Here is a 22,416-nt window from a genome sequence, read left to right as displayed (position 1 = left end):
AGGTTTTGCTTTTTATAGCCAACAATATGAAGGAGCATGAGCCGTTCCAGATCAGGCTTCCCCTCCTCCCTCTCGCTCCATGCTGCCTCAGCTGTCTCTGATCAACTGTAAATCAGCGCTGAGGACGACTCAATCCTGCTGACAACCTGCAGGGCCGTTGTCACTCACTTAAGATCCTCCAGCATTCACCACTCACCAGCCGGAGATAAGAGCGTAGAAGCTTAGAGGCCCCGGTCCAACAGAACGTGCTACTTTAGACTGCTTTAAAAACTGGCATGAGGAGCTCGGCCTTCTCCGGGCGCTGTTTGTGTGGTATCCCTCAGGGATCGATGTCTGTCCCTGTCATGTTCTGGTTTTATAGAGAGGAAAAGAGGGAGGAGCAGGTAACTGAGGAAGAATCTGTCATGCTAACAAGCTTATAGGACAGCGGTGCTGGTGTGCTGGTCAGTCAGCCACTGAAGTATATAAAATAAATACTGGGTGGAATGCCATAAGATTTTAGTGTCATTCATGTTCCCCAAAGGAGTCCATCTGACTTTGGTGGCCTTCTGGCTTTCACTTTGAGCTACACTGTGTGTTATTCATGGTTCCTGAGTGATGTATCTCTCGCTGCACCTTCAGGTTGACATTTGTGGCTTTCAGTGAAATGTCTTAAAGTTGGTCTACATGTTCACGACGCCCTCGGGAAGAACGGTAATGGTGATGCTTTAACTTTTAATCTGGAGCCATCATCCGGTCAAAACCATCATTTGTAGAATTCAAAATTGTCAAATACTTTTGACCAAACAGCCGACCTGCAAAACTGATGCCATTCCCATCAGCCCCTGCTGCGCTGTGTGTTCACTGCTAATTAGTAAATGCTAACAGGTGATAGTATGCAATATGCAATATCACCCAGAGAGACTCCTGGTCCTTCTGGTTTAAGCGCTTTTCCTGCTTACCTGTCTTCGTTTTTGCCGCTGTGATATCTTTTACTTCTCCTCTTCACTGTCTCGCTGCTGTTTGGTCTCCTGTTGGTCTGTTTTAGTACCTTACCCTCCTCTTCTTCAGCTTCTTCCAACCAGTCTCTCCCAGGGGGCACGCAAGCACTTGTTGCCACGCTGCATAGCTGCCAAACAAGGGACAGAAATGGCGTCCGAGGTGCAATAAAACCTTATGTCCCTCAGAAAACCAAGACGTGAACATTCCTGCGTACTTCTAGGCAGTAAAATCCAAAGCCAGCTGCAGTGAAAAGAGACACGGGGAGCTGCTCCAGCCTTGACCCCTGGCCTGACCCAGTGGGGGCTCTTCTTTCGTCCCACATGAGGAAACATAGTGTACTGTGTCTGATCTGGAACCGTTGCTGCAGGATGATGCAGGAGATTGTGTGATGCACTCCGTGAATAAAACTGGACACTCAATACGCGCCCAGTATGCATTTCATACGAGATTATTGCTCATGTGTAAACACAGCGTCCACACCTGTTGGTCCATATACTGCGTTATGTTGTTTTGCAGCAGAGTGCTTAAAATTGGTTGGATCAATGTTGTTTTCACTCGAGCTTCAGCAGATTTTAATTATGTGGTGTATTTAAAGATTTACTTTACTATTTTTAAGCTCTGGAAGTAGTATAATTTAGTGTATTAGAAATATAATTTAAGCATAGAAAAATCACTATAAATACACTTTTACTTTTGTGCTTAATTTGAAGTATGCTTTTAAAAAATACTCATTCTGCATTACTTAAAGTGGTATTTCAAAGTACTTACAAAATGTGTTCATTATTGTAAGTGTATTATAAATTGCACTTAAATGTACCTTTAAATGTATACTACGTTGCAAATACTTTTAGTTGAAATAAAGTGTACCTTTGTTTCACTTCATTTTAAGAATATTTAAGTATATTTCAAACACATTGGTGATATAATACAGACATCCGGAGAGTTCGTTGTTGGTTTTGGTCTTTTCATAGAAAAAAAAAAAATTAAAAACAAAAAAAAAAATAAGGCAACATTCAAAGTTCTATGACGATGTGTTTCTGGCTACAAGATGAGTTAGACATGAATTCTTCTCGGGCTCTATTTGACATTTTGTGGTGACCATCCAGCAAACAGTGAAACACAGTGTGTTTATAAAAACAGCTGCCTGCTAGAAATGCAACAAATTTTAGTCTAAAATTTAAATTAGAGTTAACTGAGTCGACCCCAGCTCTTAAACAGTGTCTGCTCATGACAGCTAATCAGCCAATGTTGACGTGGTGTTCCTCAGAGCTACATTCAAGGCCCGCTGTTGTTCTCTTTATATGATTCGACTCAGAAACATCATGAAATAATTTAAATAATAATCACAGATCACCTCCTGTAAAAGTCATCCTGTTCATTGAGGGTTGGAGACTCAATGTGCAGCCAGGGGACACTGCATGAAAAATTAGACAAGGTGAACTGAGCAGCCTGTAAATTCCCTTTTGCATTTAAAGGTCATGTTTTCACCATAAAAGTTCCAAACAAACTGTTTTAGCTTTACAACCTGCGGCAGAGCTAAATGTGACAACAAAGCTAAAATTAACATCAAAACACTGCGGCTCAGTGAAATCCGGCGGTGGACGTGGCAGACGGACAGGCAGCCAGACGCCTCGCAGATCCTCACACTAAATATTTACTGGTGTTTTCCATCAGCTGCCAAAATTCAAAGTTCCCACAGTGACACCGAGGCCGGACGTGCAGCAGTTTGTTGCCTCATGTGACTCAAGTGTAGATTAATTCTTTAAATGGAGTGAGGTCAGCCTGGCAGCAGCTACAGTGTAACACTCTGTACTGTAGATCCAATATCATGACACCCGATTGCATAAAAGAACTTTATGTACTTTTACCACGTCTATATGTTGTACAGTACGTGTTTGGAAATTCATCCAAAAAGCAGGAATATTTGCAATAATATATCAGTTTTTAGTCCAAGTTGAGTACCTGCACAATATGAAGCTATGAAGTTAGAGAGTCAGAGTAATTTAAAAATGTTAAATGCTGCTGTTTGTGCTAAGATAATAAACAAGTATATTTCCAGGATCTATAACTTCATCACTGAGGCCTTTTTGCCAGACAGATGTTCAAATGCAGTTTAGTGGGAGGACGTGACAGATGGGATGTTCCCCGCAGCTTTGACGCACCATCGCCACAGGCTTGTATTTCTATCCTAAACATAAAAAATAAAAATATCCTCACCTTTGACAGCATAGTTCAAATTCCGAAACTAGACGCTGAGCCCGTCGCGAGGAAGCACAAGCGCTCCTCTTCTCTGAAAAAGTCATTATTTACCACTTATTTCACATTTTATTTAATCAAAGTCCATATTTCTGACTTTACTCTCCCTCTTATCTGAACTTTTTCTTCCTCGTGAGCACGTGATGGTGGTTTCTCAGATGAGGCAGTGTGAAAACAAAGGAAATCTCCATATTTGTATAACTTATGTCGTGAAGTCATGAGCTGAATCACCCGTGTTAATAGTCACTTGAGGTTGCTGCTCATGTTTTTGCCTGAAGATGCAGGTAGTGAGGTCAGTTTTCTTGACAGAGACAGAGGCCATGCATGTGATTCATTGCAGACATGCAAGAGAGAGGAGGCGACACATTTCATTTAGCAGAGAGCACACACACACATGCACACATGCATTCGCACATAGCACTTTGTAATGAAGAGCATGCCGTCCGCTCTTATTGACAGGCAGACGTGAAAGCTCTCAGCCGTGATTGATCAGTCCATCAGACGCTCGGTCAGGCAGATGTACAGTAGCATTAATATATATTAGCCTGTGAGTCTGTCACACTAAAAATGACCTATTTTTTGTTTGCCCGACAAAGACGTCTGTTTGTCTGTCAGTGCAAGTAGTTCAGCGCTGTTACAGCACCACAAAACCGCTAATGGAGGACTGTCGGCTAACAAAGTGTCTGACTTTAACACCACAAAGTGCAATGCGTTTTCTGCTGCTTGCAGTCAACAACAGATTATCTTAGCCATGACAATGATGTTTTGCTAACCCCAAGTTAGCTTCATCTTGGCTAACACAGCTGTCCATTGCAGCCCAACCTTTATGATGTTTCAAAACTTAATCAAACCTGAAGTATAGTGGGTTGATTCTGTAGGCAATGGACCTGAAGGGAAGTTTAGGTGTTAGGATTGGATGGACAGGCTGCAAAGAGACATAGTGTATAACATTACCTATTGGACTGTCAGTGCCACCATGATACCTGACAATGCGTCTCACCTGTCTACACAGCACAGGTGGTCACTCGTCTTCACCACAAAAAGAATAGCAACAAAAACAAAACCCAATGGAGCGCCCGTGGTTTTGGGATAACTCGTCCAATGCCTTTGTGTGGCTGTGATGTTAACATGTCCTCATGCTTTTAGTGATGCAGTTATGTCGGGTGTATATTTCAGCCTGCAGGCAGGACAGCTGTGAATATTTGATTGCTTATATTGATTACTAACAAAGCTTTAGCAATATATTGTATGCCGTATTGTACTTTGGGCCAATGAGGCTTATTGAGTTGGACTAGAGAGAGAGAGAGAGAGAGAGAGAGAGAGAGAGAGAGAGAGAGAGAGAGAGAGAGAGAGAGAGAGAGAGAGAGAGAGAGAGAGGTTCTTCATACTTTAATTGAGTTCAAAAGTTGACTGGGCCGACCAGCCTCTCTCGCTTTTATGTCCACTTGAATCATGGTGACAGTGTGCGTCTGTGTGTGTGTGTGTGTGTGTGTGTGTGTGTGTGTGTGTGTGTGTGTGTGTGTGTGTGTGTGTGTGTGTGCTGCAGCAGACCATACTTCAGCAGCAGCAGAATTTGAGCCAGATCATCTCTCTCTCTCTCTCTCTCTCTCTCTCTCTGTCTCTCTCTCTGTCTCTCTGTCTCTCTCTCTCTCTCACCATCAGCTGTGATTACTTTGGTAAAACAGCACTGCGTCGCAGAGAACCAATTTTCCTAATGCACAGCCTTCACGCACACACAGAGCATGGTTATTGATGAGGCAAATGGGGAGGGGGGCGACAAGGGGGCACACACACTGCTGGGAAATGGAGAGAGAGAGGCAGAGAGAGAGGGTGAGGATAGTGGGAACAAGGGAGAAGGGCGAGCTGGACAGGGACAAAGACAGGGACAGCGGGGGAGACAGAGAGGAAGGAAAAAGGGACGGAGTGAAGGAGGAGAGGAGGAAGAGGGACGGGGGTGTTGAAGAAGACGTGGACATTCAGTTATGTAGACTGTGTTCTGGAGATGGAGAAGGGCGTCCACTTAAAGAGCTAATAAAGCAGAGGACAGAGAGGGAGACAAGGAAGGAGGGAGGATGCAGAAGGGAATACTAAGATCGTCTCCTTCCTCATGGACGATGGAGTAGTTAGACTCCCTGGCTGGTGGAGGAGGCGAGAGAAGGAGTAAAATGCTCCCGGAGGATGGTTTAACTTTCTATCTGCTGCTGAGAGAAAATGTAACACGAAAAGAGTGAAGTACAGAGAAAGAGACAGAAATCCTGGTCCTCTGACGGTCATCATGAAATCCTACAAAGAGAGGAAGCAAAGGCAGACGTCTCACTCCTGCTGCTTCGGCGGACCGGAGACAGTTTGGAGTTCATGGGTGTGAACGGGTACAGTCTCCACAGAGTCCGTCCCCTTTAAAGCATCAAAAGGACAAATTAAGATTGTCTGTGTCTGCGGCTCTGGATATGGACGAATGCACCCTGAATGATTTCCTGTCCTTTGTGGTAAAGGTAGAAAGGTTCTACCAAGAGGAACCGGCACATCCGATCTGAAGTTTCCACAACAAGCTACATTTTGAAGGTTTTGTTTCTCACTAAGCATTGACGCACATGTGTGTTGAGATCATATTTTGAACTGTCTGTCAGGAATTGGTCAGAAATCAGAGGGACGTTTGTCTTTTCAGTGATGGCTTTTGTGAGGAGGAAGCTGGAAAAACTGGGAAATGTCGACTTTGTCTCGTGAATGGAACTGTCTGTGCATCCATGGCCAATGGAGACTTCAGGGGAGAGCAAGGGGAAATATTTCAAGAATAGTTCGACAAGATTAGTCTGCTTGCTGAGTCTGCTTGCTGAGTTGTGCAAGGTTGCAACATCCCGGGACTTTTCTCTCTCTGCGACTTCATTTTCAGGAACATCTCTTAAAGAAAATCCTCTCAAGGTTCTTGACTGTCCACCAGGAACTTCTCTTTCTACAGTGGACTCTCAGCAGCCACTCCTGAAGGTGGGATCCTGCACCCAGTGACCTCCCTTTAAGGCTTGGTATGCATCAGATCTCTTTCTAAGGCCCCACGTCTACAAGGAACCTCCTCTCTTTAAGGCATATAACAAGGACAAGCCTTTTTTAACAATAGGAAAAGTTCTTTCTCTTCCATGATCTTTTTTAGCCATTGAGGCTAACTTGGGGTTAGCATAAACAGCAGGAACCTTCCTGAAGAACTTTTTTGTAACGTTAACATCCAAATGCAGCGCTATCCACCACTTGAACCAGTTCTTTCAGTTGAAATATCCAGGAAGCTGTATTTATGGGTCCATATGCACCAAGACAGTGGCTTTTTTAAGGCGTCCGCCCCAAGGAGCATATCTTTATGGCCATACATCTACCAGGATGTTAAAGACCAAGAGCTTGACTGATGCATGACAGTGATTTCTGTGCACTGCTGCTGTCTCACCTTCTAGATTTTCACAAGTCCGGAAAAAAAAAAAAAAAAACACCCTCACATCTGTGTGTGTAATTTGCATTTAGCATCTACAACCATCAGTGTAACAACCGGAGCAGGAGTGCTGCAGCATGGGACTCAGCTGCTTCAAGTCCTGGAAACATGACAGTACAGGCCACAAAGGTGAGACACACACACACACACACACACACACACACACACACACACACACACACACACACACACACACACGCCATCAACATATTATTTGTTAATCCCTCCAGAACTGCTCTTGTGTGTCGCCCTTAAGTGACATCTGCTAAATGCTGACTCTGGTCTTCAGGCTTCTATCTGAGGTGACATTGTGTGTGTACATTCACGTATGTGTGTGCGTTTCATGTGACTTTGAGGAGGACAGACAGTGAGGCATGATGGGACATGGGGGAGAAGAGGGGAAAGTGTATTAATGAGTCCATGCACCGTATAGAGACGGGGTCGGGGAGAGAATGTATACTTGAAGTACACAACAGTAGTATTCAGTCATTGTAATGTCAGCAATGATGTTGGTAATAAAAGCTTGACACTCGACTTTACAAGCCCCCTAAAAACACCATGTTTGTAGGTAACAGAGACGTGCTGGCCAGCCCAGGCTCGTATTTCTTCCTATCTAACAGTGCCGGTCAGGGTGACGAGTGGCTGAAGAGCCTCAACAAAGGAGTCTGGATCCCTTTCACAGGTACGCACACATAAAGAAGCTTTCTCTACAGGATGTGTCCCAGTGACACAAGCATCCTGACGTATGCTAATGTTGCTCTGCGTCTGTTTTAAGTAGGAAACATGGTGAAAAGTCAGCCATGACAACATTATTGGTAATATGTCACAGTTGTGTGTCATTCAAACCTTCGTCCCTTGCAGGGGTCTTCGGTCAGCGTCTGGAGGAGACGGTGCTGTATGAGCGACGTTATGGGATGCGTTTGGTTCCTCTGGTGGTGGAGCAGTGTGTGACCTTCATCCGGGAGCGTGGCCTGCATGAGGTGGGCTTGTTTCGCCAGTCAGGGCAGGCCAGTCTGGTGAAAGAGCTGCAGGAGGCTTTTGATGCAGGGGAGAGACCGTCCTTCGACAGGTACAGTCGCTCTCCTTCTCACCTGTTCTGGTTTCTGCTCACGTGTTCTTTAAAGGGTTAAAAGCTAGCTCGCTGTGTGTTTTGCCTGCAGCAGCACAGACGTCCACACGGTGGCGTCCCTGCTGAAGCTCTACCTCAGACAGCTGCCGGAGCCTCTGGTTCCATACAGTCGCTACCAGGAATTCCTGCTCTGTGGTCAGAAGCTGTCAAACGATCGCGCGCTGGTAACAGAAGTTCTGCTCACTACGATGTCAAACAAATCATTCACTAAAGCAGCAGTGTGTAGGGTTAGTGGAGAGCGAAGGGTGGTTTGTCAAAGATTGCTCCACCTGAAATGGTAAAAAGTAAAATCACTTTAGTGTGTCAGCATCAGTGCTAGAAGAAAAAACATCCAGTCTTCCGTCTTAACTGGTCTTTGCTTTTGTCCTTCACTTCTTTCTCCATTCTTGACTTCCATCCTCACATCCTCTTCCTCCCTTCTTCCTCTATCAGGGATTGGGGGAGTTGAGAAATCTTCTTTGTGAGTTGCCAGTTACAAACTTCAACCTACTCAAGTTTATCTGCCAGTAAGACCCCTCCTACCTTGTAGCTGTTGTTTAAATTGAGACTGAAGAAGAAATTGTGAATTTTCATGAATATTTATCAAAAGCTTCAAAGTATCAATTAACCGTGTGTGTGTGTGTGTGTGTGTGCGTGTGTGTGTGTGTGTGTGTGTGTGTGTGTGTGTGTGTGTGTGCAGGTTTCTGAATGAGGTCCAGAGTTACTCCAGCAGCAACAAGATGAGCAGCCAGAACTTGGCCACTGTGTTCGGGCCAAACATCCTCCGAGCCAAAGCTGAAGACCCACAAAGCATCATGGGAGGTAAAGCAGACAAAGTGGCCCACAGAGACATATGAATGATTGATTATTGAAAGATGTTGTACTCACATAAAACGTGTGCACTTATGAGCTCCACAGGGTCACGAGTGAAATTTGAATCAGTGCATTAAGCAATTTTTTTGACAAAAACGTGAATGTTTGGATCGTAGAGCGTTTGATGGCAAGCACAAAGTGGACTGTGCTGCAAGAGTGTTGTATTTGTGAGACTTTCACAATGAAGCTGGATCCAATTAACCTACCCTCAGAAACCCATGAGTAGTATTGAATAACACTCAATGTTTTTCTAGTGTATCACAAGAACCTGAGTGAATTAAAAGGGTTCTGTTAAGGACATCTTCATCTATGTGTCCCAGGTGCAGCACTGGTCCAGGTGCTCATGTTGGAGCTGATCAGAGAGCACGAGTCTCTGTTCGTCAAAGTCCCTCCGTCCATCTCCACCCGTCCACCAGGAGGTTCACGTGCATCACCAAGTGCTTTGAGGCAGCCTCATCTCCACCCGTCACCCTGCCTCCGCCAGCTGTCTCTGCCTCTCATCGCAGAGCGCTCCAGAGAGCCAGGCCAGCCTGCCGCAGATGCTCAGAAGACCAGGTACATCACACCTGCTCTCACAGACCTTCACCATTATCTTGAAACCTAACCTGAAATCTAACCTGTCTTTTGTTGCTTTCTGTAGCTGTATTTACTCTGCGGTTGCCAAGTCAGACTTGTCCTCTGGCCAGAAAAGACTTCTCGGCCATCGCTACACCTCCTCCCACCCAGAGAACTGCTTTTATCCCTTGCCTTCCACCAGTCAGCCTGTTCAGCACCACTCTGGTGAAGCCAACATAAATTTTCACCAGAACCACACTGGCCACGGACCATCTCCTGGAGATATTCAAGCCTCTACAACCAGCCTCCAGCTACAAGACTCACTGCCAGACAGCTCCAACCCCAGAGCGATGCTCATGGGCTGGGCCAACGCCTGGACAGGCCCAGGAGCAGTGGGCGCTGATTTCTGGACCTCTGGTGCTGCAGAAGAAGAGGTTGCAGTACCAGATATAGCCAGTGGGGGCAGCAGCGAGGCTCAGGAGGACAGCACCCCTTCTGCCTATGACAACTTGAACAGAGTGTCTCAACATCAGAGGATGGAGGATGTGACTGGTGGACATCTTGAATCCAACGATCCAGGAGGCCTCACTGGAACTTGTGAAGAGGAGGCGCAGATAGAGGAGGCAGGACAGACAAGAGACTCCTCCTCTTCATGGTCTTCCTGTGATGTTCTACCATTGGATGAGAGCGGTGATGCCATGGGTGGAGTTAGTCCTGACATGTCACCAGAGAGACCTAAAAGGTCACTTTCATGCCAAGTAGCAAAAGAGGAAAACAGCCAAAATGACGAACATGAAGACAACAACAATGACAATGATGATGACGATGATGATGATCAAGATGATTATGAGGATGGCGATGATGATGATGATGATGATGATGATGACGACGATATCCACCACCCTAACTCCCCAGCCTCAGGGTCCCTACTCAGTGACAGCTGTCTGAGTACAGGCAGCTCTGAGGTATTCCTTCCCTCTGGCCCTCCAGACCTCCAGGGGCCCGAGCCTCAGTCACAGCCCAGCGACGCTCACTCACTTCTGGTTGAGCTGCGGCAGCAGATGGCCCAGCAGAGGGCTGAGTATCAGACCAGGATACTGAGGTGAGATACCAGCACGAGGAGGAGGATGGCATCCTTTCATCATCCAAACATCATTCATCCACATCCAGTAGTGTTGAGTATTAAAATCCTTGTGTTTGTAGATCTGTCCTTAAAAACTAATCAGGTGTGTTTTGATTTCCAGCCAGAAATGAAGGTTTTTCTTTTGTGCATGCGTCTCTACTCCAGCCTTGCAAACTGTTGGCTGGGCCATATTTAGAGTGAGCTGACTGTGTTACAGAATATTGTCTCATTTGAAATCGTAGTAGTATATTAATGTGCAAATGTAAATGGAAATGTAATCAATAGTTTTAAAATGAGATTGTTAAACAAGCAAAAAAATCTTTGTTAAGCTGCACCAGGTACCGACGCTGACATTAACAGTAGCCTCAATCAATACAAACAAAGAGAACATAAATACATGCTGAACATCAATAAGTACTCAAAGGAGCCTTAATTTAAACTGATGCTTCACAGGTGTGAAATACGATTGAGCTTTGCTGTATAAGCCTGTGTATGCACTATGTGGTCCACAGTCTGTGTGTGTTTGCTGCAGGTTGGAGCGCTGCAATGACATCCTCAGGCGTCAGGTTGCGGTACTCCGGGTCAGTCTGGAGCAGCAGAGGCGCAGCCAAAGTGTCGCCGAGGTCAAGATCCGCAACATGGAGCGAGCCAAAGCTGACGCCGACCTCCGAAACAGCACGCTGCAGAGAGAGATGGACCTGTTCTTCCAGATGTATGGAGAGTTCAGAAGAAGAGGGGGGGCGGAGGGAGAGAGAGGAGGAGGGACTCTCTGAAGATGGACAGAAGGAGAAAGATGGAGGACACCTTCGAAGTGCATGGATATGTCAGAGGACGACAGGGACGGAGGGTTTGTTGTGCAGAGCTTGCAGAGCAGATGGTCTCGACAGGAGATCCAGCTCCTCTGAGCAGACCCTGAAGGCATCATGTTATCGTCTGATCCATAAGACAATCAATGAAATAAAACAGCTGTGTGTCAGGTCAGTTCACCTCAGGCTCAGTTGGTCAAGTTCACAGTTAAGGAGCAGCTTCACCTGTCTTCACCTGTGCAGTAAATGCCTGGACTTCCCCATCAAAGGCTTACTGGAGCAGCTGATGAACGCCCGCAGTGTCAAACCAGTGAGTTTGGGCACCAATCAACATAAACCTACGTGCCCTTTGAGAAACTCCATTCTGAACTATTCCTGAACAACAAAGATCAAGTACTGGAAACTAAAAGCTAGTCCAGAGGATAAGACTTAAGTATTGTTCACGTTTTAGACTTTCTGTCGAGTTGACATGGGGGCTCACAACCCACACAACTGATCTCAGATGAGGTTTACAAGATTATTCCAGTTGGACAGAACTGCGACTGGAGTGCATGATGCCAGAACTCCAGCTCAGTCCGTCCATTTCTACGTAACACAGTGACCGCCAGCACTGGTCTTTGCCTTCTTTGAAGCCATTTTACGTTATTTTGGAGTTTTTGCTGCCTCCCTCCTTCCCCACCCCTTGTTTCCTGACAATCCTATTGGGTAATAATCAGGCTGTCTAAGATTTGTCTCCTAGATTTGTCTGCAGCAACAGTGACAGAATCAAATACATTGAATGTTGAAAGTTATGTATCCTGGGTTAGGCTTCAGATATGTCAGGCAGGTGACGTTTTTGAGTTTCTACCATCCGAATGGAAACGACAACCTCTCAAGTCCCTCGTTTGAAATTCAGACACGATGTTGAAGATTTGCCTGAAGGTTTTTACATATTTATCAACTGCAATATACAGAGGTATCATTCTCTGCAAGTGATCTGCAGGTTCCTGATTGTGCTGTGTCAGCTAATATAAGAAGGAGCACAGGGAAAAACTTGAATCTGAATGTCCCCGTTTCCTTGTTTTTGCACAGCTCAGGGCCAAAGTCACTGAGAATTCTGACTGTGACCTGAATGCAGCACCATGACCTGTTGTCTTTGCTCTGAAAAATGAAGGAACTTGTTAGAAATAATAAAAAAAAAAAGTATGAATCACATGGTGTTATTGGAACAAACACTGGCGATCACACTGTTTTTTTCACTATAATAATAATAATACTGACTGGATGCTTTACTTATCGACTTGTTTCTTCAGGAACTGGACTGATTTACTGAGCAGGGACTTGAACACAACCGAGATAAACATGTTTTTGTTTTCACCGTTTGTGTGCCCGTGTGGCATCACAAAGACTGAACAATAAAAACACCAGAAGTCCTGCTCACTCTGCGTGAAGGTGCTTTTCCAATTAAACACTCTGCTCTTAACTTTACCTGAAACACACTCAGATAATTTAATCCAAGAATCCTTTCTGTGTATGTGTCCAGAGGGGCTGGTTGACTGCAAATCACAGATTATTTAAGTGGTCATGGCTGGGGTCTGATGGATTACTCAGGATGAGAAATATAATCTGACTGATTACAGTTTGTTCATCCAAATAGTGTTTAAACGTAACTGCTCAGGACGGGAGCTGCTTCATTATGGAAGCAGATCCATTTAATATAATCCTGATTTTGTTCTTTATTCCTACTTGCTTGTTGAAGTGTATCAACACACTGTCGTTGCTGGTAAACTGCTGCCCTCTAGTGGCTGAAATAACTTACTGCAGACCCACAGAGCATGTTTAGATGTGGATAACACTGTGTCTGTTTTTCATGCTAAAAATGATGAAGCCTGCCTCTTATTTTTCTCATGAGAATATTTAACATTTATTCTCAAAGTCCAAACTGTGGCAATGAAACAGAAACAGTACAGAGACCGTATGAGTCTCTCAACATCGACTGGAAAAAAAAGATAAAGAGAAACATACTGAAAATGAGTCAGTCTGCACTATGGAGTCACATGACCACACAGAGGAGATTGGGATGTGATGCTTGAGTCAGGGAGAGATTTAAAGGGAACAGCGTCACACTGTCAACACAGAGCACTTGTGAACACACACCAGGGAACGAACTAGAAACAGTCAGATTCAGGTAAGAGATACAGCTGCTGACAGCCGACTGCGTTTTCCTTCAGCGTCATCTGACCGACACCACCAGAGTAACAGGTCACAGACGACTTCCACTCCATGACACAGACAAACTCCTCTGCTGCTGCGTCACGCTATGTGTGGGATGTATGACCAGCAAACATAAGTGTTTCCATTGAATAAGGAAAGTGCAATAATAACAACAATAACAACAAACAGCCAGGTGCTACATTTCAGCTCACAGACGAACTGTGGCGCTCATGAAGAGCTTCGAGGCTGTGCACACACACGTCATCTTGCAGAAAAGACTTTTACTGGCCGTAAGCTGGCACTGCAGACGTGAGGGACACTCACTGCAGGTCACTGTATTTCAGTCATCTGTTTCTGTAAGGCAACATGTTAGCTCAGGTCTGCACGACGCGTCTGCACTCATCTTTAAATGCCAACAGCAAAAGTGAGTCTTTCTGTGAGTGACGCGAGGTTTCTGCAGGATGTGGCCTGCGTGCACAGCCGCTGTCTCTTCAGTCACACACACACAGAAAGTGGAATCCTTCGTATTTGACCTTTGACCGTTTTTAACAGGAACAAAATCTGTTGCTACAGTAGCAGGTAAAAAAAAATCAGCATCTATACATTAAAACATAAGAAAAAGTGGACACAAAAACAAACAAGTGGAACGTTTCAATGAGCAGGGGCCTGCCGAATTTCCAAATTTCCTGAGACAAAAATTCTACAATTATTTACGGATTTTTGTTCTGTTGGTTTGACTCGTATTAAACTACACTTAAAGGAACTGATTCGACTTATTGTTCCCAGCCTGCTTAGTGAAATGCCCCTTGGGTGTTTGTAGACAGACAGGATGTGAAGACTTTCAACACTGAGGCGTGAATTTCCACCTGGATGACAGATGATGGAGCTGGTCTCTGAGATGGGGATAAAGTGCACGTACAGGGGATCATCTTAAACCAGGACCACCATCATCTTCACCTTCAGCTGGACCAAGTTCTCCGGATCAGTCAGGCTTGATTCATGCTTTTTCGTCTTGAGCCCACGTTCATGTCAGCATGCTGCAGCTAGATGTGGGATGAGGGACGACAGGCGAGCGACACAGCGACGCTTCGAAGCAGCACAGATGGGAAACTGTCTACACGTTTTTTTTATCCAGAATGGTTTCAGTGGTGATGATGGTGGACAGAACAGCGGTTATCTGGTGTTAAAGGTCCCATGAAGTGGCTCTTAGATTGCATCTTTCAGCATGTTTTTTAACTTGAAGACTGTAAAATGGATGCTGGTAATAGCTGCTCTCCTCCAAAACTGAGGAGGAAGACGAGAAGGAGAGAAATGTCACCATGAAGGCCAGTCAGCAGATAAATGGATGAATATCATAGCTGCTATCATTGCTGCCAGTTACAATTAGCTTACAGTTTAGCAAGATTAGCTAATCCACTTCATTTGCAGGGGAAACTTTAAGTTAGCACACATGAAACATCAGCCCCTCATTAGACAGGAAAACTGTCCAACCACAGAAATAATGGTGGCTCAAAGGAAGCAGGAAGTTATCTGTTTTCTCCTCAAAATACATTTGTCTAACTCTGGCTTTGTTTACCAGCTAAGATAAGCTTCCACATGTCAGCATTTCACTTGCTGAGAAGAGTTTTATGTGATGTACAAAACCACAGAAATGGAATAAAACAGAAACGTCATCCCGGGTGCAAGATGCTAACAGCTAAGAAATGCTAACAGTCGAAGCTACTGAAGATGAAAGGAGATGAAAGAGAAGAAGCTGAGCGACAGCATGTGGGAGCAGCTTTCACTTCATGGGACCTTTAGGATCTGCGTGACGGGCAGCGTCGACGCCGCTCGTCCCCTCAGAAGCCGGACGGCGTCAGGATGTTCATGTCTCTGGGTTTGAGCTTGTGTGGTCGCGCGCCCTGACGTCGACCCTCCACTGTGGGGATCTCCATTTTGGGAGGGGCCGCCGCCTGAGCAGCGGGGTTGTCCGCCAGCCGCGTGGCCTGTGACTTCATTACCTCCATGGGGGTCGGCTTCTGGGCGCCGCGGTACGCCTGCAGCGCAAAGCCTGCTGGGAAAAGAGAGAAGAAGATAAATCCATCAAGAAAGTGCTCAATGCTCAAAGGATTCAAGCCTGGAAGTCGTTCATTCATACTTCTGCCTGTTCTGCCCTCTGAGGCAAACCCGTGAGTGTGGCGCACGGGCTCAGGGAACCAATGAGAATGAGTGATGTAGGTGGTGTGTTTGGGTTTCGCAGGAAAACAGAGCACTGCTGGTGGAGGCCTGTGCCCATTATTGGATTTTTGGACATAGTTCAAACATCTGTGTGTGTGTGTGTGTGTGTGTGTGTGTGTGTGTGTGTGCGCGCACGCAGTGACCCAGACATCAGTGAGGACACCTGAGGTGTTTCTTCACTGCGTCCCGTCCTGTTTTGTTCTTATCTAACAGTGTTTGCTCATCTTTGATTAAAGATTATTCAAATAAACTTTTACGTCTTTTTGTAACTATGAAGCATTTTGTAACCCTGGTTTTAACAGCGCCAGAACTGTTTTACTCCATCTTGTTTTTATTTTCTCAGTGAAAACAGTTTCTTTAACAGTTATTCTGAATATATTTAAAGATTATGTCAATATTCCCACAGTACTTCAATAAATGTGTCTGCATGTGAGAAGAAAATCAAAGGAACTGAAGTGACACCTTCATATTTAGGTTGAGGGCAGCAGTTTTCACACATCAATGCTCAAACAAACAAATTCATTCTAGTTAGAATAAGGCTTCCTGCTGAGGATGTTAGCCTGTCATGTTACTGCAGCCTTTATTATGAATAACAATACGTATGAATTTATGCATATTAATGCAGATAAAAAACAGCTCCACAGGTTATTGTAAAGCTTCTTCTGTTGCTGTTTTCACTCCTCAAACTGAACTGAACACAAACACAAATATTACTTCTTACCTAAAGTCATCCTGGGAAAAGATTCGTAGTCTCCAAACAGACCGAAACGTCCCACGTGGGAGCATCTAAAGCAGCTGCCAGCTGTCTGAATTTCAACTCGTCTGATCGGATTTTTATGTCACAGCAGTGCAAAGAAGCACGTAACAAATAGAAAAAAGTCAACAGACTCGCAGGGCGATGAGCTTGAACTTTTGGTTAGTGTTTACTGTCAGTCTGAAGGTCATCATTTGTTTGCCCATTAACCCAAATCCTGGAGATGTAACATCTGCTTATATGGGACAAAAAACAAAAAACTAACCCACATTTCACCAGGTTCTGTTTATGCCTGAACATGAAGAAGAAGTCCTTAACGCAGGCTTCACTGGGATTTATTAGAGGTTTACTGAAGAGCTTCCATCACTTTGTCTCAAATGTTTGCTTTGATGCTGAAGGACGCATGCAGACAACCAATAACCAAAACCCTTCATCTTCTGAGACAATCATAGTTTTTCATTTCTGTTTCCATTCAAGCACTTTAAGGGCGTTTACCCGCAGTGTCTGATCCCAGGTCAGAGGTCGACTTATGGACGAGCGGCCGCGGCCCAAACACGCCCCACCGTTCCACCACACCTCCGACTCCCCCCGCTGCTGTGTCTCCTATGTCCACGCTGCTGTTGGAGGAGCTGATGCTGATCTCTGAGCTTGTGCTGCCGAACCAGGTCCTACAGGGACCCACAGACGGAGCGTAAGCATGAGCAGGTCGGAGGTTTGTTGATGTTTACCGCATTCTGTGCTCAGGATGGACGGTGGGTGCTCAGTGTGTGCGTACCTGCGTTGTTGTTTCGGGGAGCTGTGGGGTGTGTTGGACGGAGTGGACTGGGCGGAGGAGTTCTGCCGGTCCTCTCTGGACTCCATGCTCTGGATCTGCAGTTTCTGAAAAGCAACAATGAAGCAGGCCTCAGTCTGAAGTAGAATCTGAGATGCACGAGGAGGAAGATTTAACTTTCATGAAACTGCGATATTGTCACAAAAGCAAACCAACAAACACAAATATCAGGTTCAAGGTTCAACCAATCACAACAAGTAACGTCAGATAGCAACAGCTTTGATAAAGTCCACAAAACGTTTATCAGACCCAGTTTGGATTGAACTGAGAACCTTAACCCTTACTTTCTGTAAGAATACCCAATTATAAAGAGTCTTGTGCAAACTAGTGAAAATGAGTGATTAATTACGGTTACCAGTAACTTCTCTCAAAAGTAAATGAATGATTTTATCAATAAATGCAGATAAAAGTAATTAGTTAGTAGGCAAAGTAACTTTTCAGCACAGTGTGGAACAGTACAAATGTCAAATTTTAACTTGCATTGAACACAATACAGCCATTTAGTTGTTACAACTTCTGACCACCAGAGGGCAGTAAGGTTTCTGTTTGGTCTCGGGCAGACAGCAGGATTTTGTAGACTACGACCCACAGGATGCTCCAAGCTGCCTGAGCTTTGTTACAGTAGGTTATAAATAATAAAACTGCGATGCCATCGAAAGCAGTGGACTTACAGGAGCGTGTATCTGGGCTGTGCTGTACATGCGTGTGTGGTGCGCTCAGCGTGTTAAAGCGTGTATCTCACATGCAGGGATTCGGGGATGCGGTGGTGGTGTCTCGTCTCCTCGGCGGTGAGGCCTTTGTGGGGCGTGTAGCTGGCGTTGGTCAGCCCCGCCCTCTGCTCAAACTTGTACACACTGTCCTGAGTCTGCTCTGAGAGGCGGAGGAAAAAATACTGTTAATACGTGTGGACATCGATCTGTAAAACAAACCCCGTACCCACAGACGGTGGCTTCAAATACATGTATAACATGTATGGAACGAACAGATGTGACGTACTGGTGATGAGAGAATTCATGATGACAGAGGAAGCCTTGGCTTTCACTACAGTTGGTGACCTGGAGGGGGCGCTGTCTGGCACTGAGTGAGTCACAGCACCGCTCTCATCCTCCTGGTGAACAAACACACCAGCATCATAATCACCATCCTGAGACAGCAGCCACTGTTCCTCTCTTGACGAGGCCCCGTCTCACCTCAGCCAGGTGTGTGAACTTCCTCTCGGGTATGATTGGTCGTTTCCACAGGTTGTTGATGCTGATGTCATGGGGGGGCGTGGACATGGGGGCCTCCAGGTTATCGTCGTAGCTGAGGGCTCGTCGGGTCATCCCAACGGGAAGCTTCATGCCGCCTATCCCAGAACCCTCTATGGCTGCGGACACAGAGGACGAAGACGGCTTAAGAGAGCAGGAGCGGAACGACGACTTTCTGAAGTCAGTAATTCATCAAACTACTTGTGGAAATATCTTCAGTGAACATGTTGCCATAGATACAAGAGAAAACCAGATGTGTATTAATCCGCGGCTAAAAACAGTCCCCAACAAATGCACCATTTACTGCACTTTGAGCAACGTCTGCTAAAAACAGCTCAGCTGCTTAAAAATTTGTCTTTTTGAGACACTTTTACGATGTCCAGGACGAGCTTATGATCTCTGGACTGAAGGACGCAGATGAGATGGTGTAGAAGGAAGACAGAAAGACGAAGGACGTCCATTAACTGGCGCACCAGTGACATATTCACATGCAAACTATCCGTTTTTGGAGTATTTCATTTCAGAGTTTGTGCATGTAAATGTGTTTAGAACTGGCTTATTTGGCAAAACTGAGCAGAAAGTGGAAAAATAAGTTCTCTTAGTCTTGGAACATGTTGTATTAGTAGATTCATATTTTTTTTACTGCCTTTTGGTTTGCGGATGTGAAATTGCAGCAGCTGATGGAAACTTTAATTTCATGCAGCATTCCTGTAACCACGGGACGAGTTTAGGAATCCATATTAGAGCCAGTGGTTACAGACTTCCCCAATCAGCTCCGATTTGTCTGGTGTGGGAGACAAAACAACCTGCATAATCCCATTATATGTGTGATGTAACAGTATTTTCATCTGTCCGCCTCCAAGCAACAGATGAAAACATGATGCTGCCTTCAAGTTCAAGCTCACAGAAAGCATACTGGAGGTTGATGCAGCGACAGGGCAAAAAAATCAGCGGAAATGAGGCCTGATTTTGAGGACAGAAAATTCACTACAGGGCCAAAAAAAAGGGGACAACTCAACACAACAGCCGTATGTGATCACTGAACATCACATTCGTCTGCTTCTACAACAGCCTCCGCTCCTCCGGTTACGGCCTTTCCACAAGATTTTGGAGCCTGGCTGCAGGGATTTGCTCCCATTCAGCCACAAGACCATTAGAGAAGTCGGACACCGATGTCGGGTGATAAGATCTGCCTCACAGTCAGCGTTTCGATTTCAATCCACAGTTGTCGGTGGGAAAATCACTTGTTTGTGAAGCTGTGCAGCAGAGGGCATTGTCGCATTGAAACAGGAAAAGCCACAGAGTCAGCAGCACATTATTGCCCAAAATCTCATTGTATTATAGCCCAAACCATGAAAAACCAAATGACTTGAGCTGCAAGACGTGCTCACCTGGTAAGTCCCCCGGGCCAGACATGATTTCAGCGAGACAATGAGCAAGATGGAAGAGGACAGGGCCTGGAGAAAGGGACAGACACAGGTTTCAGCATTACTACATCTGCAAAGAGGTAATTAAGAGAAAATGATAGAACATTTTATCCAGCAGGCTTTCCCATAAACATCTACACGCCTCAGATTACAGCAACGATGCAGAAGAGATGCAAACACAGTAAAATTAGACAGAGGGGTGAACACGCTCCGACCTTCCCGCGGTGCTGCTGTGATGTGGACCGGCTGATGAAATAGCAGCAACAATGGTTACACTGGTCTGTCTGAGAGACACAAAACCCTCTGGCAATGCATTGTGGGTAAGCAGCCAGGCCAGGGGAGGAACTAGGGGGAGAGCAGAGGTCAAAGGTCAATTGTATGACAATCTCAATGAGCTTCAGTCTTCTGATGTTTTCTCCTTCCTTCATTATATTTCTCAGTATGTTGGAAATATTCTATTTATTTGGGATATTTATCAAAAAATAAAGAACTATAGAGGGTCTGTCTTTTCCAAATTGCATTTTTTTTTTCTTCAAAATTTGCCCTTTTATTTTGGAAATTTTTGCAAATATCTATTTCATAAAGAGAAAAAACTTTATTGATCCCACAGAGGGGAAATGATGTTGCCACAGACAGCAATAATAGCAAGAATAAAAAAGGACAAATACACAATAAAAAGGAATAAATAAATCAACCATATGTATGTATATTCTATCCAAACAGTGTATAACATAAAGCTGCCTTCAGTCGGATGGCTCAGTTCCTCTGTGCAAACAAACAGCGGACATGTATCACAAAGGGATCTCAGCCTTTCTTGTGACCACAGGATTATTCCAGAGGATGATGGCAGACAGGCTGGATTACATAACTCCTGCTGCAGCAGCGGAGGCGCTGCATCACTGGCAAAGAGCAGAGGTTCACTTCAGCATCAAGGCTTTCATTTTGGTTTGAAGGGTTCACCAAACAAGCGTCGCACGTCCACACTGGGCTCACTGCCACTTAAATGATCAATACAGTTACATGCTACACGCCTTTTCTGACGGTTTCATGCAGCTTGTAAACATATAATCCTTTCACATTTTCATTCTGAATTCAAGGGAAAAAAAATCGCAAATACAATCAATCTCACAAATATGAAAGGATATATGAAGAGATGAGGTCAGTATTATAAGAAATGACGTGGTTTTTGGCCGCTTGGCAACGGTGATTAAACAAACTACCACTAAAACACGTTAAATGTGTTGTTTACCTGGTTAGTATAAAGAATAGTTTAGTACATTCGCATGAGTGTTATAAAATTGATTTAAAAATGTAAACGGAGCATATTCTGCCTGCGACAGAGGCCACAATCTCGTCCTCGCAAAACTCCATTCAGACATTCGGCATTTTCAGGTGTGATGAGGTGAGACTAGCAGGTGCTTTATTCTGTGATGCCTCTGATATTCATATGATATTCTGATAGATTCGGCAAATATCTGAATCACCCGAGGTCATTTATTTCCAAGCAGTTCTTACAGGTTGGTCGTTAACGTGCGTGGCGGTGATGGGAGAAACACAGAGGAGCCTGTTTAAAAACCTACATTTTACTCAACAGTTGCTGCTTAATGCGCTTCAACTGATCCCGAATTGAAGATTGGCAACGACAGCATTCGCAAAATGCCTGAAGTCGAGTTTTAACATTAAAATACGTCAACCGCAAGCGTTGCGTTGTTCAATTATCTATTTTCTCAATGTAGTTTGGTCAGCTACAAGATGCCTCATAAATGGTAACGGAACTAGCCGGAGTTGAAGGACAACAAGATGCCAAAGCGCTGGCGGCTAAAAACGCTTGACACACTGTGTTGTCAAAGAAATCTGTTTTATTTTCTCTCACCGGAGGGAATGGCGTCTTCAGGGCGACGACTGACACATCGCTGACCCTCGACAAACGACTGGAGCGTACAAGAAACGACAGACTTCTTGGATGGCAGCCATTATACTGTCCGATAAATAAAAGACGCTTCCTCATAGAACGCTGAATTACGTTGCCTGTTCTCGCTACACATCGCGAGAGTAGACGACACATTAAGCTAAATGTGTGTAGCCCGGTGTTCATGATTGTATTATTTTGTCTGTTTTTGTCTACTCATACCCATTCTTCTTTTTCAGATTTTTTTCATATTGAACCCTTTGGCTCTCCAGAATTTTCCACAACAATATTTGAAAAAAGATTTGCCGACGATGAATATCAAATGAATTGTCAATAAATAAACACATCTTGTGTTAAATCTCATGTTAGAAGGCACTATGTCCAATGCAAAAAGGGTTTTCCATGTGATACACTGTACATCCTCTTGCTATTTAGCAGAGATGGAAATTAATATTTACTCAAGTTTGAGTCAATTTTGAGATATTTATACTTATTTCTTGAGTATTTCAGAATCAGAATCGGCTTTAATGAGTATGTGTACACAAGGAATTTGTCTCTAGTTTATCTTGAATGCTCAACTCTTACTTGTGGTATTGCTGCTTGTACTTAAATAAATATCTGATAACTTCATCCACCACTGTCGCTTTGCATAAAATGGCTTAA

General features: G+C 44.7%; 2 protein-coding genes across 5 annotated transcripts; one reads left to right on the top strand and one right to left on the bottom strand.

The window, feature by feature from the left end:
- The first annotated feature begins 6,786 nt into the window (after nt 1-6,786).
- On the top strand, nt 6,787-11,141 carry LOC139344308 (rho GTPase-activating protein 24-like). The gene is made up of 9 exons (XM_070982363.1): nt 6,787-6,838; nt 7,278-7,391; nt 7,571-7,778; nt 7,870-8,002; nt 8,271-8,344; nt 8,518-8,639; nt 9,011-9,245; nt 9,331-10,347; nt 10,901-11,141. The coding sequence occupies exons 1-9, from the start codon at nt 6,787-6,789 to the stop codon at nt 11,139-11,141; spliced, it is 2,196 nt and encodes a 731-aa protein (XP_070838464.1).
- A 1,915-nt stretch (nt 11,142-13,056) lies between these two features.
- Nucleotides 13,057-21,854, bottom strand: LOC139344256 (putative monooxygenase p33MONOX). Of its 4 annotated transcripts, none has more exons than XM_070982236.1 (10): nt 21,718-21,854; nt 20,060-20,189; nt 19,809-19,874; nt 18,361-18,536; nt 18,167-18,278; nt 17,913-18,040; nt 17,114-17,217; nt 16,834-17,006; nt 15,162-15,417; nt 13,057-14,651 (listed from the first exon to the last, which is right to left on the bottom strand). In XM_070982236.1, exons 3-9 carry the CDS (start codon nt 19,831-19,833, stop codon nt 15,206-15,208), a joined length of 930 nt encoding a protein of 309 aa, XP_070838337.1. In that variant the 5' UTR covers nt 19,834-19,874; nt 20,060-20,189; nt 21,718-21,854; the 3' UTR covers nt 13,057-14,651; nt 15,162-15,205. The 4 variants fall into 4 exon arrangements, with proteins under 4 accessions (XP_070838337.1, XP_070838336.1, XP_070838334.1 ...); XM_070982235.1 differs by having other exon boundaries at nt 15,162-15,420; nt 21,718-21,847; XM_070982233.1 differs by having other exon boundaries at nt 13,057-15,420; nt 21,718-21,847.
- Between the last annotated feature and the right edge of the window lie 562 nt (nt 21,855-22,416).

This window comes from Chaetodon trifascialis, chromosome 16 (genome assembly GCF_039877785.1).
Source record: "Chaetodon trifascialis isolate fChaTrf1 chromosome 16, fChaTrf1.hap1, whole genome shotgun sequence".
In the NCBI taxonomy this organism is placed as follows: domain Eukaryota; kingdom Metazoa; phylum Chordata; class Actinopteri; order Chaetodontiformes; family Chaetodontidae; genus Chaetodon; species Chaetodon trifascialis.
The sequence above is the reverse complement of the archived record's forward strand: the minus strand, read 5'-3'. Positions and strand labels throughout refer to the sequence as shown.